Raw genomic sequence first — 14,694 nt, forward strand, 5'->3', positions numbered from 1 at the left:
CCCAACTGAGGCTGGGGATCAAACCTGTAACCCAGGTATGTGCCCTTGACCAGTAATTGAACCCACAACTCTTCAGTGCAGGGGGCTGACATTCTAACCACTAAGCCACACCAGACAGGGCTAAAACCAGGATTTTAAGCATAATATGTAATCTATAAAAGATACAGGAAAAGAACAATAAAGATACTGACATAGAAAAGCAACAGGGAAAAGAGAAAAAACTAAGTTATATCCTGAAGAAACAGGTTTAGAAAGCAGACATGAAAGGAAGCAGAGGGAAGCAAGAGTGTCAGAATATTGAACAGCAAAGAATTTTTATCTATAGTAAATTGGTTCTACCCCATATACAAGAAAAAACTAGTTATAAAATGCCACATTTCTTTAAGTTCAAATTTTATATAGTGCTTATATAAACCATTTTTTTCTTTCCATAAGTACTCAGTCAGGCTTCAACAACAACAAAAAATTAGCATCCTGAAAAAACTGGCAAACTATTAAAAAAATCGTATTTTATCAAACCATCTGTTTACCTAGTACAGAAGGTCTGCCACCACTTGCTGGTGATTCTACCTCTTGTATAGCACTAAGTTCATGTTGGTTCAAGTCCAATCCACATTTAACTTTTGCTACAGGTGGCTTTGAGGCTCTCCTACCCAGTTCTTTGTTCAGATGCTCACCTATCAAGTCAATGATAAAGTTAGGCAGAATACAATCTATTAATATACTACAAACTTCTCTTTAACCAGCAAGTTGCAAGAAGTGAAAGCAAAATATAATCAGCGAAATAATTACAATGAAATACAATTATCTTACCACACTGCTTGGTACTTACCTTCTGAAAGCAGCTGATTATCATCAGAGTTGCTCTTATCTGCAGTACTCATGCTTCCATGATCATCTCTTGTTTGGTCTTGGAGAAGAGGAAGCCACTCTCTGAGCATCTGGGGATTTAAGTCCTTTTCAAAAGTGGGTTTGCTTGTCTGAAACAGTGGACAGATGAGGGTGGGGATGACACACTGGATAAGGGATCATTCAAAGCATTCGTTAGACTTGTATCTCCCTTTTAAATTACAACATCAACCAAATAAACAGTTCACACTATATTATCCATACATAAAAAACAAGAAAGGCCTCTAATATCAAAAGGCTGATATATTTCCATTGGAAAGTACAACCACTCACAGCCTTTGACCTAAAAACTTAGCCTCCATGGTACATTTCAATAAGACTTTACTTGAATATCCCCCTCTGCTTTTCCTTCAAAATGACCAGTTAAGTCCCTAAAACTCAAATTCTCACAAACTCAACTCAAGCTTCTTCTGAACATCAAAGATTTACAGAATTCTACTTAGGCTAAATTTTGAAAATAGCCTTTTAAAGTAAAATGGAAAAATTCATATTTTGGAGAATATACTCTTATCTCCCCTATAGAGAAGCTATGAATGTCTGAGTGACTGTGCTAGAGTATTCTTTATAATTCAGTGACAAGCAGCAGGTCCAGCTGTCCATCAGCCTAAAATCATGCCGTTTTACAACAGGTGTTAATACTGTCACTTAATGAAAAAAAGGGTACTGATTTTGATTCACATACAAATATCAACAAAGTGCTATACAGAAAGCACAAGGTCTGCTATTTGTAGAAGACAAATTCTGCTAACGTGTTATTTTATTTTACAATTTATTCTTCTTATAGTAAGCTCAAAATCCTTTATAACAAAACTTCAAATGACAATCCATACTTTTAAGAGTGTTTGCATTTGGCTGTATCAAACTACTGGCTGAAATCAGCTGGGTTTCAAATAACTATTAACTTGATAAACACCATTTGAGATAGTGTTTATGTTTTTGTTTAAGGTAGAAAATTAAAGCAGTTAATGTTAAACTGTTTACTCTCAGTAAGAACTTATTTAGGCCCAAGATGAAAACATTACGCTTGTCTGAGTCGGGTCAGCTCCACTGGTTAATTCTTAGACATTCAAGTTTCATACATACCTGACTGTTTTTTAAGAAATCCTTCAAAGTCTCTTGGTGTTTCTGTATCTGCTGCTGCAATGCTGTCTGTCTGTGTACTAGCAGCTCTTCTTCTTTTTGCAGATCCAACTGCTTCTGAAGTCCCAAGTTATCTTGCTGGGCTACGACAGGCTGTGAAAAACTCCAAAGTCTACCTTGGAATTTTGGGGCCATAGAATTGCTTGAAGAAACTGCATGTTCATTCTTGGATGAATCCAATTCACAAATGTCTTTATATGTAACTTCACCAAAAGGTAGTGAAATAAATGAATGCTCTCTCTCCTTGGGTAGAAACAAAGAGGGAACAGCATGCTCAGAAGATCCACTTTCAATCAACTTACTTTTTTTGGTTAAAAGCAGATCTTCCTGGGCCTTCTCATCAGAGTGCACCACTTCCCTTTGCAAGTCCAAGTGTGCTGTCAAATGAACTTGCTGAGGCAGAACAGACTGTGAGAAACTCGAAAGCCTATCCTGTGATCTGAGGACCACAGGATGACTTGAGGGTGTAGTATTGGTACTTCTGCTTGGAAAAGACTTTTGGATTCTTTCAGAGTCAACAACAGGCAATGCTACCTGTGATAAAGCTGAAGAGGGGCTAACCTGCTCAGATGATACCCCTTTCTCCAACTTACCTAGTCTTTGCAAAAGCAATTCTTTTTGGACTTCAGGTCTAAATTGAATGGCTTCCCTTTGTATATCTAACTGCTGCTCAAGTACCATCAAATCATGATGGTGAGGTTGAATAAAATGCTCAGAAGATAACTTTTCCTCAAATTTATTTTGTCCGGGCAATATAACTTGTGGAACAGGCTGCGATAAACCCAAAAGGCTATCAGGCAACCTTGGTATCTCAGAATGACCTGAGGATGTATAACTCTCAGTCAGGCAAGGTTCTTGGATTCTATCAGATTCAGTAAGAGGTGGTGAAGTAAATGAACGTACGCTTAGGGGTAAGGAAGAGGTGCCAACCCGCTCAGGAGATCTCATTCCTTCCCTCCGCTCACTCTGTTTACATTCTTTCTGGGCTTTTTGCCTAGATTGAATGATGGCTTCCCTTTGTGCAGCTAATCGTTCTTGAAGCGCCTTCAAATTATCTTGTTGAGGCTGGATAAGTTGTGAAATCCTCAAAAGCCTATCCTGCAACTGTGGGATCTGAAAATGGCTTGAAGGAATTTTACCATCACTGTCTGTGAAAAGAGGTTCCTGGGCTATACCAGATTCAGAAGGCACTGAAGTAAATGAAAGCTGTCCTAACTGGGGCATGAATGAGGAGGAACCAGTTTGTTCAAAAGGTGTATTTCCTTGGGGTTTCTGGCTAAATTGAAGGGCCTCCTTTGTGTCTAGCCATTGTTGGTGCTCCTCCAAATTACCCTGTGAAAATCTCAGAAATCTTTCCTGAAATCTTGGGACCTCAGAATGCCTCAAGGAACCTGCACTGCCACTTGACAGAAATCCACGGCATCTTTCAGATTCATCTACCTGCAATAAGGGTAAAGAGGTGCCGGTCTGTTTGGAAGAAATTCCGTTTTCTAATTCACTTTGTTTGTGTACAAATTCCTGAGTTTCCTGTTTAGCACCAGTTATTATCCTTTGTATGTGTGACTGTTCTTGGAGCGTTGTCAAGTTTTCTTGCAGTGGAAAACTGAGAGGCTCATCCTGAAATTTTGGGATCACTGAGTAACTTGCAGGAATAGTACTCTCCTTCTCGGACAAATAAAGGTTCTGAATTCTTCTAGGTTCCGTTTTAGCAGAAGCTTGCAAAGCAACTGAACGTTGGGCACTCATCGGTGGGAATGAAGAACTCATCTGTCCAGACTTATCATCCCCCAAACCCCTTTGTCTACGTAAAAGTAATTCCATCTGGGCTGCGTGCCTAGCCTGAAGAGCATCCCTCTGTGCAGTCAGCTGCTCTTGGAGCAACTTCAAACTATCGTGCAAAGGTAGGAACTGCTGCAAGAAGCTCAAAGAGCCATCCTGAGATTTGGGGATTTCAGATTGGCTTGAGAGAAGTCTCTCCTCACTCTTAGATGAATACTGCTCCTGGATTTTTCCAGATTGAGTACCAGCAGAAACTAATGAAGTAAATGTATTCTGAGCTACCTGCGAGGGGAGAGAAGGTGGCTCAGTCTGTTTAGACAATACTCTTTCATCCAGCTCACCCTGTTTATGTACACACAATACTTCCTGGGCTTCCCGTCTGGCCTGAAGGCTGTCCCTCTGAATATTTAACTGTTCCTGAAGAAATTTCAAATTATCTTGCTGTGAAAAATCCGAAGGACTATCCTGAAGTCGTAGGGCCCCAGGATGGCCTGCAGGAACTGCAGTATCATTCTTGGATGGAGAAGATTCCTGGATTCTCCCTGATTCAACTTTGGCAGAAGGCACGGAAGCAAATGAATCTAGAGGTACCAATGGAAGGAATACAGAGATGCCGGTTTGCCCTTCAAATTCTTTCTGTTTGCCCAAAAGCAACTGTTCCTGGGCTTCCTGTCTGGACCGCAGAACTTTCTTCTGTAGGTCTAACTGCTCTTGGAGAGCCTTCAAATTACCTTGCTGGACTGTGATGTTCTCTGAGGATGGCAAAGACTTACCCTGCCTTTGGCTGATTACAGAATGGCTTAAGGAAACTGCACTTTTGCTCATGGTTGAAAAGGGTTCCTGGATTTTTCCAGATTCAACGTTAGTAGGAAGAGAAGTACAAGAATGCTCAGCTACCAGTGGTAGGAATGAAGAAGGTTCAGTTGGCTTGGCAGATGTATTTTCATTGTTCTCCGAGAACATTTGCTGGGAGTCTAAAGTTTCAGCTACTTCACTGGCATGCTGCAGTATTAGGGGCCTATCATGTGATAAAGCCCTTAAAAGTATATGAGAATCTTTAGGGACTGCTTTAGTGTCTCTCTGATATGTTTCAGTCTGTGAAAATTGCTTTGGCTGTTCTTGTGATTCCAAACATTTCTTGGCTAAAACATCTGTTTCTGTTGTTTCTACCTGTCTCTGTGGAAAGTGATTTTGTCTTGGAATCTGAAAAAAATCTTGTTCTAATCGGGGGATCTGTGTTAGTTGTATAGGTTGGTATTTGCTAGGACTCAACTTGGGTCTCTGACCTTGATCCCAATGTTCTGATATAAGAGTCTGTCTTTCAGATTTCCATGGTGGGACTGATACAACAGAATCAGAAATTAATGATGCAGCTGGCATGGATGGGTACTTTCCTTTTAACATAGTCTGATATTCAAGTAATTGTTTCCTGGCTGTTTCAACAGACTGTCTATGAAACCTACCAAAAATAAACACAAAAACAAAACAAATATTACTATTTTTAGATTTTTAAAAATGCTCCATATTCTGAAATGCCTACACATTAAATTCAACAGCAATCTAGGATGGGCCAGAATCATGGTGGAAAAGGAATAATGTTCACATTGCCCTTAAAGAAATCTACATGCCACAATTCTAAGGGAATCCTGATTATATCTTCATATAAATAATAAATCCTGAATATGTAGTCACACAATATAACACATGAACTGTACCCTAGCTAATACCTCTTTTGCTGTAAAAGCTGATGTTGGTAGTTTCGAATCATTCGCCTATGGCTATCTTCATCAGAACTTATGGCGCATGATACTGGAGCAGTGCCAACCTAATAAAAGACAAAGCTACTAATTAAAAAGTAAATCTAGAAACAAGTACTAAAGTATTTAACATGAACTGAAGTTCTATAATTAACTTCCATAGTTTTACTTTTTTATATAAAAAAAGACTGGCCCTTCCACTATTAAGAAACAAAATTATCTACCATTCTCTTTTAGTGCCACCAAGTCCAAGAGCTCGAAATATCCATTACATACAAATTATGGTCACATACATACACACTCTAGAAACTCAAAGATGAAAGCCATTAGGTTTGTATAAACTTATTTATTTATATTTATTTTTACATATATGTACATTATTAAAAGAAAAAAAATACCAAATTAAGAATTAGAAATGCATTTTTCTGAATGCTAAGATTGCTTATATTTTCTTATCCCCCAATGATCTATGTTGGGATGAGATTTTCCCACATCCTACCTCAGTCTGTTGAGTTTTCTTTCTTTTTTCTTCTTCCAACTGAGCCCGGAAGCAATCAGTTTCTAATCTTAACTTCTGTTTTTCAATTTGTTCAAGTAATTCCAATTGCTTTTGTTTCTGCTCTTCTATTTCCATTATCTACGTAACAAAAAACCTATTGAACTATTAACAAACTCACACAAAAGTTTAGAGTATGAATTACACTGAAAAGAGACAGGTATCATCACCAACAGTACCAATTATCCTAAAAGATTATCTGTTATTACTGCTGCCAGAGGGAGGAAGGAAGATAGAGATGAGAAAAATGGAAACGGAGAAAAAGGGAAAGAATTTTTATTTACTTATTTATTTTATTAATATATCTTTATTGATTTCAGAGAGAGGAAAGGAGAGGGAGAGAGAGAGAGACAGAAACATCAATGAGGAGAGAGTCATTGATCAAGCCCGCAACCGGGCATGTGCCCTGACTGGGAATCGAACCTTGATCACCTGGATCCTAGGCCGACGCTTAACCGCTGAGCCACGCCCGGCCGGGCAGGGAAAGAATTTTAAAAGAGGCAGAAAGAAGAAAAAATAAACACATAAACTATTTCTATTTCCTGGGAGCACAAGGAAACTTTGATGATCACTGAAGCCACCTCCAGAGAAGCAGCAAACAATGCTTGGCCAAATTCTGTGTTCATATCTTTAATTATACAATGTGCTCAGTAAGAAATGACAAAGAAATTAAGTATCAAGGCCTCCCCATAAAGGGGTGCAATTACCTAGAAGCCAAATAGTAATACAATGAGAAATATTGCCAGGCATGAAATAGATGGTCAGACAAAGGCACTGGGATGACACCTACACCCTAATGTTATACCAACACATACACAGAACCAAGTAATAAGAATGACCAAGTGTCATGAGGACAAGGACTGGACTAGTCTGGTTGCCTGCTAAATCCAGCACCTTATAAAGTCCCTGACACATATGTAATACATAATAAATATTATCTGAATAAGTAGAAAAATGAATGTATGTGAAGTTTTATTAAGAGGAATACTTTTATTAGAGGTAATAAAAATGATCTTGCTTTCAAAATTAAAAAATATCTCAATCTGAAATTTTACCTATTTCTAGTCAGGCAATAGATAAAATCAGTATTAGTCAGGCTACAGAGAGTTCCTATCTTCCTCTTCCTTACTTTCCCTCACTCATAGGAGACATGGAATTGAGCTGTTTACACTTCTGTAGTACCTCTAGAACAGCATTGTCAATACAAAAGTTACTAGTTACATGTGACTATGTAAATTAATTCAAATTAAGTAAAATTTAAAACTCAGTTCCTCAATTACACTAGACATATTTCAAGTATTTAACAGCCCTTGTAGCTATCAGTACCATACTGGACACAGATATGGAACACTGCCATTACCACAGAAAGTTCTGTTGGACAATAATGCTTTAGAATACTGATTTGAAAACATTTATTTGAGAAGAAATACTGGATCATAGAATTTAACTATTCAGTAGTATTTTTATAAAAACTGTAACTATAAACTGACTAGCTTAGTAATAATCAGCCTTTTTCAAGGTAATTCGTATTTTAAAAAGTCTTTTACTAAAGTACATGGGACCAAAATTGTAGTTAAGGAGGTTGAATTTAAACTTTTCTTCTGAAATACTATTTTTCAAAAAAACCTTTAAGATTACAAAGCTCAGCCAACTACCCAATATTATGACAGGGACTCATTTATTCAAGAAATATTTATTAAACACTTACTATGCATAAGGCATTGTACCAGAAACTATGTAGAATAAATTAAATTTTTTAAAAAGTCTCCAACTTTAAAAAACTAATAAATTTTATAGGAAAGATAAGATACATACAAAAGTATAAAATACGAAGCAGAAACCATAAGGGTCAAATGTGTAGTATATGTGAAGTGCCTTCTATCAGCTGAATGTGTAAGTCAAGGTAGAATAAATGGTATTAAATGTAGCCAGTCATTAAGACAAATTTCACTGGTCAAACAAAATTATAGTACTTTGGGGAACAAAACCTTTAAAAATAAAAATTTCAAATTACCTGTTTCTGTCTTGCTGCCATTCTAATTCTGGCTGCTGCTTCTTGAGGATGGAGAAGAACTGAACTCTGAGCTACAGCTGTGATAGGCTGGGTCTCATTTATTTCTAGGAGGATCCCCAAAACAAAAATCAGTTTTAATAATTTAGAATTCTGACACCACTCTAATGCTCTTTATTCATTCATTACATGAATTTTATTAGGAAAAAGATTTGAGGAGCCAAGCAAGTTTGAGAATGTAAATTAAAAAAATACCTTGTTCCATTTTAGAGTCTGCATCACAAGAAACTGATTGATCTTCACTAGTAAGTGGTCCAGAGTCAACTGTTAGCATATCACTTTCAACTGTAAGAGATATATTATTATGAGCATATTATCACTGTCAAACTCAAATCTGAACAAAATAACAAAAACCTGCATTCAGATTAACAATTCAATCTTGGTATACCTGAATGTCTTGTTTAAGATCCAGTCACCTTCCAGATGACCACATATTTTATACATTAAACTTGAGCCTAATATAAAAAGACAGATGGAAGACTAAATTTGTTAAAAAACAAAAAAGGGAAAGAATGAAGGAGAACCATTCAGAAGCCATGCTCACATCTTCAAACACAATGGGAGAGCACGAAAGGGGGATAAGCAAGGCATCAAAGTCTAAAGAGAAGCTTAAGAAACTTAAATGTATCTGACGTATTTAGACATTACAATTTTTATTAATTATGAAGCCACAGAAGAAAGTTAGCAATCATATCATGGTAGCCAGCAACTGCATCAAGCATTCATTCATTCATGTACTTATTCATTCAGCACCTACGTAAGTGCTGCATGTTGGAGACACTGGTAAATTAGAAATGGCCTCAAGGAGGTTTTACAGGGTGAGTAGGAACGTAAACGTTATATAATTTTCTGAGAAAAAAATATATAAAGTTAGAGACTATAAGTACTATATAAGAGAAACAGAGTTTTGCAATAGGGTATTACAGGGGAATCTGAATTACACTAGGGGCTTGGATAAGATTTCTTTTAGGAAATGACACTTAAGCAGGCACCTGAAAGGTAAGAAAGAATCAGCTAGATAACCAAGTATTAAAGCCCTGAGGATAAAAACTTGGCTCATTCAGGGAGCTGAAAAAGGATCAATGTACATGGGGTGTAGTTAAACAAGGGGGAAAATGAAGCAAGATGGGGCTAGAGAAACCCTACGCACGCAGGCCTTTTGCAAAATAACCTGTTGTGAACTGAGATGAAAGAGCCCCCTTTCACTGCAACTCTGCTGACCACTCCTTTGTACTGCCTTTGCTGTTCTCTAGCCATCTTCTAAATGCTGGAGTCCCTCAGATGATATTATAAATCCTCTTTCACTGAATTCTAAGAATAAACACACAATACAGTATACTCAAAAGCTGCTAACATGTTCATCTCCTTTGATTCTTTCAAGAGTTGTTCCTAAGGAAATAATTTAAAATATGGGCAAAGACTTTGCTAAAAGAATGCTCACTGCAGCACAAGTAACAAGAAAAATCATAAACAGCCTAAATGTCTCAACAATAGGAAACTGGTTAATTCTGGTTCACCAATGACACTGGAACTCACTCACTCACTCTCTCTCTCTCTCTCTCTCTCTCTCTCTCACACACACACACACACACACACACACACACGTATGTGTATACACATGTAATATTACTACACTGAAAGTGGTCTGGAAGAGAGTCACTAAAGTTTTCTTAATGTTTATTGCCTTTAAGTAGCAGCGTTTTGGACTCTAAAACGTTTTCTTGCTTTTGACCTATTTGATTTTTCAGGAATTAGCATATGTGCAAATAACTTAGAAAGGGTGTATGGGCTACAAAATAAAGACGACTGGACAGACCCACCTTGTTCCTGCCCAGAGGACAATGTTCCCTCTTCAATAGCAGTTGTTTCTGATTCAACTGTTGGTTCTTTACTCTCAGTTTCACTAACAGCCGTAATCGTTTCACTTTCATCCTCAGACATGGATTTAATTGTCCAGAGAGATTTTTGGTTTCGGATCTTATTTAATAATTTTTTGAAAAGAATTTTTGAAGGGAGCTGCTGGGTCTTCATTGCCAAGGGAACTAAAAAAAAAACCACACACCACATATTCAGCACCTATTGATATACCTGATATTATTCTATCTTTATACTTAGCTACAGCTACAACTACCAGTTAAAACAAAAGCATAACTTTATTTTCCTCACTTTATAATTTAATAGTATGTACAATGCTTTTCAAACCCAATCAAAATTTTATAACCAGGAATAATTTTTTTAACTTATATCTAAATAAAGACACCAAAATCAAACTACTTCCAACAATATGCATTCAACACAAATTTCCAGCTTAAAAACATATCAGGAACATGTTTATTCTGCTTGTTAAATGACTACAGAATACATACCTCTTACTTTGTAATGTTAACTTCGAAAATATGTGCTGTAAGGTTCTATACTCTATGCTAGAGAAGGGTAACAATTACGGCTCTGTACTTAGTAGGCTATAAAGAAAAACATAACTAGTTATAACCTTAAAAGCAAATCAGATGCTCCCAAATTATTCTTGGAACTATCTGGGAAAATTTCTCCCACTTATTATCATCATAAAGAGATCCCTATAGTTAAAAATTCTTAAGTTGTTTCCTCAAAACATCCTTCCATACAGGCTGATAGTGCAATGCCAAAATTCAGTACAGTACTAACATTCTCTAAGGGGACAAAACTGTGTTTCGAATACATAGTTCTCTGACTTAAATTTAGCCTGGCTGGTGTGCCTCAGCTGTTTAGCATCAACCTATGATCCAGGAGATCCCGGTTTGATTCCTGGTCAGGGCACATGCCTGGGTTGTGGGCTCAGTTCCCATCAGGGGGGCATGTAGGAGGCAGCCAATCAACACCTTTCTCTCTCTCTCTCTCTCTCTGAAATCAATAAAAAGACCTATTTTTTAAAAATTTAAGAAATCTATAGAGGTTGAAAACTGGCAGACTGTAGTTCTGTTTCACCCATAGTTTTCTTTAAACTTTGAGTTATAACTTACAAATAAAATACACAAAACCTAAGTGTGCAGCTCAGTGAATTTTACATTTATCTATGTAACACCATCCAGAGCATTATGTGAAACATTTCCAGCATCTAGAAAACTCCTTCATGTCCCTTCCAGTCAATATACCCCTAAAGATAACCCCTGGTCTCTACCTTGATACCAGATTAGTTTTGCCTGTTCTTCCCTTTAACTTCATATAAATATGGAATCACACTTAGGCATTCTTTTCTGCCTGGCTTCTTTCACTCACCATTAGTCTGTGACTAACTCATTTTTTAAAAAATAAATGGCAAATATTTAAAAATAAGGACCTTATAAACAACAGTATTCCTAGCTTCTTTTGAAAAATCAAGAGTTGGCAACATCGAGCCAGCAATCCCAAATGGGATTAACAGGAGCTGAAGAGTCACTGTCCCTTTAGATAGGGCAAGCCTTGGAACTCTGACAAACTACAGATCTGAATGATATTCCCAATGAAAACAACTCAAAGAGCTGGATGAAACAGTAAAGTATATTCTTAAAAGCACTGCTGATCTGGCAAGAAAATAAAAGATTCTGCAGAGGCCAGAAATGAAGCTTAAGTGGGAATTCTGGAAGGCAAGTGAGCCCTGAAACCACCTTCTGAAGTTTATGCCAAACCATAATAACCTTACACTCTTATTTGGACAGCAGTGTGGGCCTAGGGCCTTCACCCAAGGAGTCTAAAAGGAGACCCACATATAGTTACCTATCCAGTGTAGGGAGGAAATGATGAGAAAGCCTGAGTGGCTTTGAACAAAGGCCATACTAGTAGGTATGGGGGTAAAAAGAGGTCAAAATGAAGAGAATTTGGTCCCTAAGGCGATGGAGAGTAAAAGAGAGGGGGGTGTTAGAGGTAACTCATCGGTCTGACTTGGGTAACTGCAGGATGAAGAACAGAAGACAAGGTTTCAGAAGAAAAGAGAAGACGATCTGTTTACTGTTAGGACACTGAGTTTTACAGACCTGTGAAAAGGTTTAGAATTGTGGAGACAGGGATGAAGTTTAGGAGAGAGAGATAAGGGTGTGCTATTCATCACTGCACATAAAGTGCCTGTCCATAATTAACACAGTGGGATCTCTTTGGTGATTTGATGAAAGTCTAAAAAATGCTGAGCTTTCAAATGAATTCAGAATTAAGCATCTAAACCAAATAACCTAAAAATCTTCAGACGATATGTATATATGAATAAAAGAACTTTCCTCCTATATGTGTAACAAGGATTGTTCTTTAGTAATGGAAATCTGTACATACTGTTTCCTCCTTCCATCATTCCTATTTGCATTAGTCACCGTCTGCACTCAAATTAGATCAGACTTTTCTAACTGTTGGTGAATGATTAGCATTTTGTTCTATGAAACACTGTAATATTCAATTCTGAAGAAGTTTTTACCGTCTGCTTCACTAGGACATATTGTTTCAGCTTCTGTCACTGGAGGGTTTTCAGTTTCACCTAAATTTTCTTGTTCCACTGAAAGGTCCAGATCTTCGTCCTGGATCTGATCAGTCACAGTGGGCAAAGGCTCTGGTTCAAGGTGCAAAATCAGGTTTCCTTTCACCTCTCAATAAAGAAATACAGAGACATATTTTCATTCCAAAATGACTAAAAAGAACTTGAGCATAAAAATTTAAAGGCCATTATAGTTTCTAAGTCTAAAATATGAGGTCCTCTTTCAAACAGACAACTCATTTCAAAATAAAAACTGCTTCATCAATATAAATGTATTTTCCCACCAAAATCTTTAAAAGCATTGTTGAAAGTTTACTGAAAATATCTTACTCCTGTCTGCATTGTACATGTCTTCAAAGGCAAACTCTAGCTCTCTCTGCCAGTCTTCTTTCATTTCACTGCGTTTGTATGGAAGTGCAACTAGTTGTGGTGGCATTTGTGCTACAGTCTGTCTCCTACGTGCCAGGTCCTCTTGCTGTAGCTGTTTGAGTTCTTTCATTAGTTTCTCTTGATTCTTCAAGAATAAAGAGAATTGATTAACAACAGCCGAGTCACAAACTTTGGATAATAACACTAACAGTGAAGGAAAAGTAGAGAAATCATGAGAAACAGGGCCTGGGGTTCCCTCCCCTCCTCTACCATTCATTATGCCACAAAAAGACATTAATTTATTCATTCAAAAAATATTTATTGAATGTCAGATACCATTCTTGATGCTAAATATATAATCTCACCCCTAACCTAGAGACCAACAAACAGGGAATTGGTACTCTGTTAATAAGTACTCTAAGATGGTGGGTGGTACTAATTACGCCACAAAACTTCAAAAGTTATCTGCCAGCTACAGCTCTTCTTTCTCAAGACAGTCATGAAATTAGGTTCCATGTAAGTTGCCATGACTCCTGCAATATACTCGGTACCAGTTCTCCACGTAGACAGCAGCATATACCAGTCTCAGGTAAGCACCAGGACCGAGAGCGACTGTGGCTTAACAGATGATACTTGTTACTTCACACTCTTAGGAATTGCCATGATTAAAAGGGATCTACATGTTTCTTTTTAAGCTTAAAGAGTCTGGCTAACTTGGAAGTTTAAGCAGGAGTTTCAGTGAGGTTATCTAACAGAATTTTGGTGGTGGAGGCTATAGAGGGAGCATAAGAGAAGACCTCCGATTCCTTGGGATGAAGATTTAGCCAGATAAAAGTGGGTGAAGGGGGAGCAGAGCTAGAGCACAAAGGTATGGAAATGAAGGCACAGGGTATTCCCAGAAGGTACGCTCTTCATTATAGACAGGACAGAGGGCAAGCATAGTCAAGGAAAAAAGATAAAGTTGAAGAGGCAAGTAGAGGCCAAACACTAATTATATTTGACACTAGCATAAAATAAGCTACCAGGGCACAATGGGGTCTACAGCAAAGAGGTTCAGACAGGGGAAAGGAAATGCTCTAATAGTAATGAGATTATATGGGTTTGATGACGTTTTCGTGTAAGAGATACTAAGTCTACAAAAAAGTGGACAGCCTGTATAACAAAGTGTTTGTTGAGTGATTACATACACACACTACTTATTCTTATGTAAAGTTTTAAATATTTTGTCATTTGGAGATGAAATTTTTTTGCTATACCCTGAAAAAGAATCAAATTATGAACAAATTAATTTCATTTATATTAAGTTTCAAATCATTTTGTTAAATTAACTTCAAAGTTATTTGATTAACTATACTATTTCTGGTTCACTGAAAGCTTGGCATATTTTTCTACTTGAATTATTTACAACAACTATCACCACCAATGCCATTTACTGTAAGCTTATGAAATTCCAGGCACAATTCTAGGGGCTTTACTAAACTAATTTAATCCTCACAAAACAGATGACAAGGTTAGGTAAATTGCCTGAGATCAAACGGCTAAGGAACGAAGGGACAAAAATCCAGGCCAACTGTGGAGTCCACTTACACTACCACTAGAACCTACTGATTTGTGGAGGAGTGCTAAGTTTACAACGCTT

At 37.4% G+C, this 14,694-nt stretch overlaps 1 protein-coding gene across 7 annotated transcripts in view; it reads right to left on the reverse strand.

The window, feature by feature from the left end:
- The window catches only part of CEP295 (centrosomal protein 295), a 44,892-nt gene that overhangs the window by 16,504 nt on the left and 13,694 nt on the right, over positions 1–14,694 (reverse strand). For 5 of the 7 annotated variants that reach the window (XR_015715269.1, XM_016206791.2, XM_016206793.2 and 2 more), the window contains 10 exons: positions 13,017–13,200; positions 12,630–12,797; positions 10,033–10,254; positions 8,408–8,497; positions 8,156–8,259; positions 6,085–6,222; positions 5,556–5,653; positions 1,993–5,287; positions 833–980; positions 531–677 (listed from right to left, as the gene is read on the reverse strand). Coding sequence is in view for 6 of the 7 variants with exons in the window: in XM_016206791.2 (XP_016062277.2) it covers positions 531–677; positions 833–980; positions 1,993–5,287; positions 5,556–5,653; positions 6,085–6,222; positions 8,156–8,259; positions 8,408–8,497; positions 10,033–10,254; positions 12,630–12,797; positions 13,017–13,200 (4,594 nt within the window). In the remaining variant the exon portion in view is untranslated. The remainder of the gene's footprint in view (positions 1–530; positions 678–832; positions 981–1,992; positions 5,288–5,555; positions 5,654–6,084; positions 6,223–8,155; positions 8,260–8,407; positions 8,498–10,032; positions 10,255–12,629; positions 12,798–13,016; positions 13,201–14,694) is intronic. The other 2 variants (XM_016206792.2, XM_087821606.1) reach the window with 2 other exon arrangements.

Source organism: Miniopterus natalensis, chromosome 11, assembly GCF_054644295.1.
Source record: "Miniopterus natalensis isolate mMinNat1 chromosome 11, mMinNat1.hap1, whole genome shotgun sequence".
In the NCBI taxonomy this organism is placed as follows: domain Eukaryota; kingdom Metazoa; phylum Chordata; class Mammalia; order Chiroptera; family Miniopteridae; genus Miniopterus; species Miniopterus natalensis.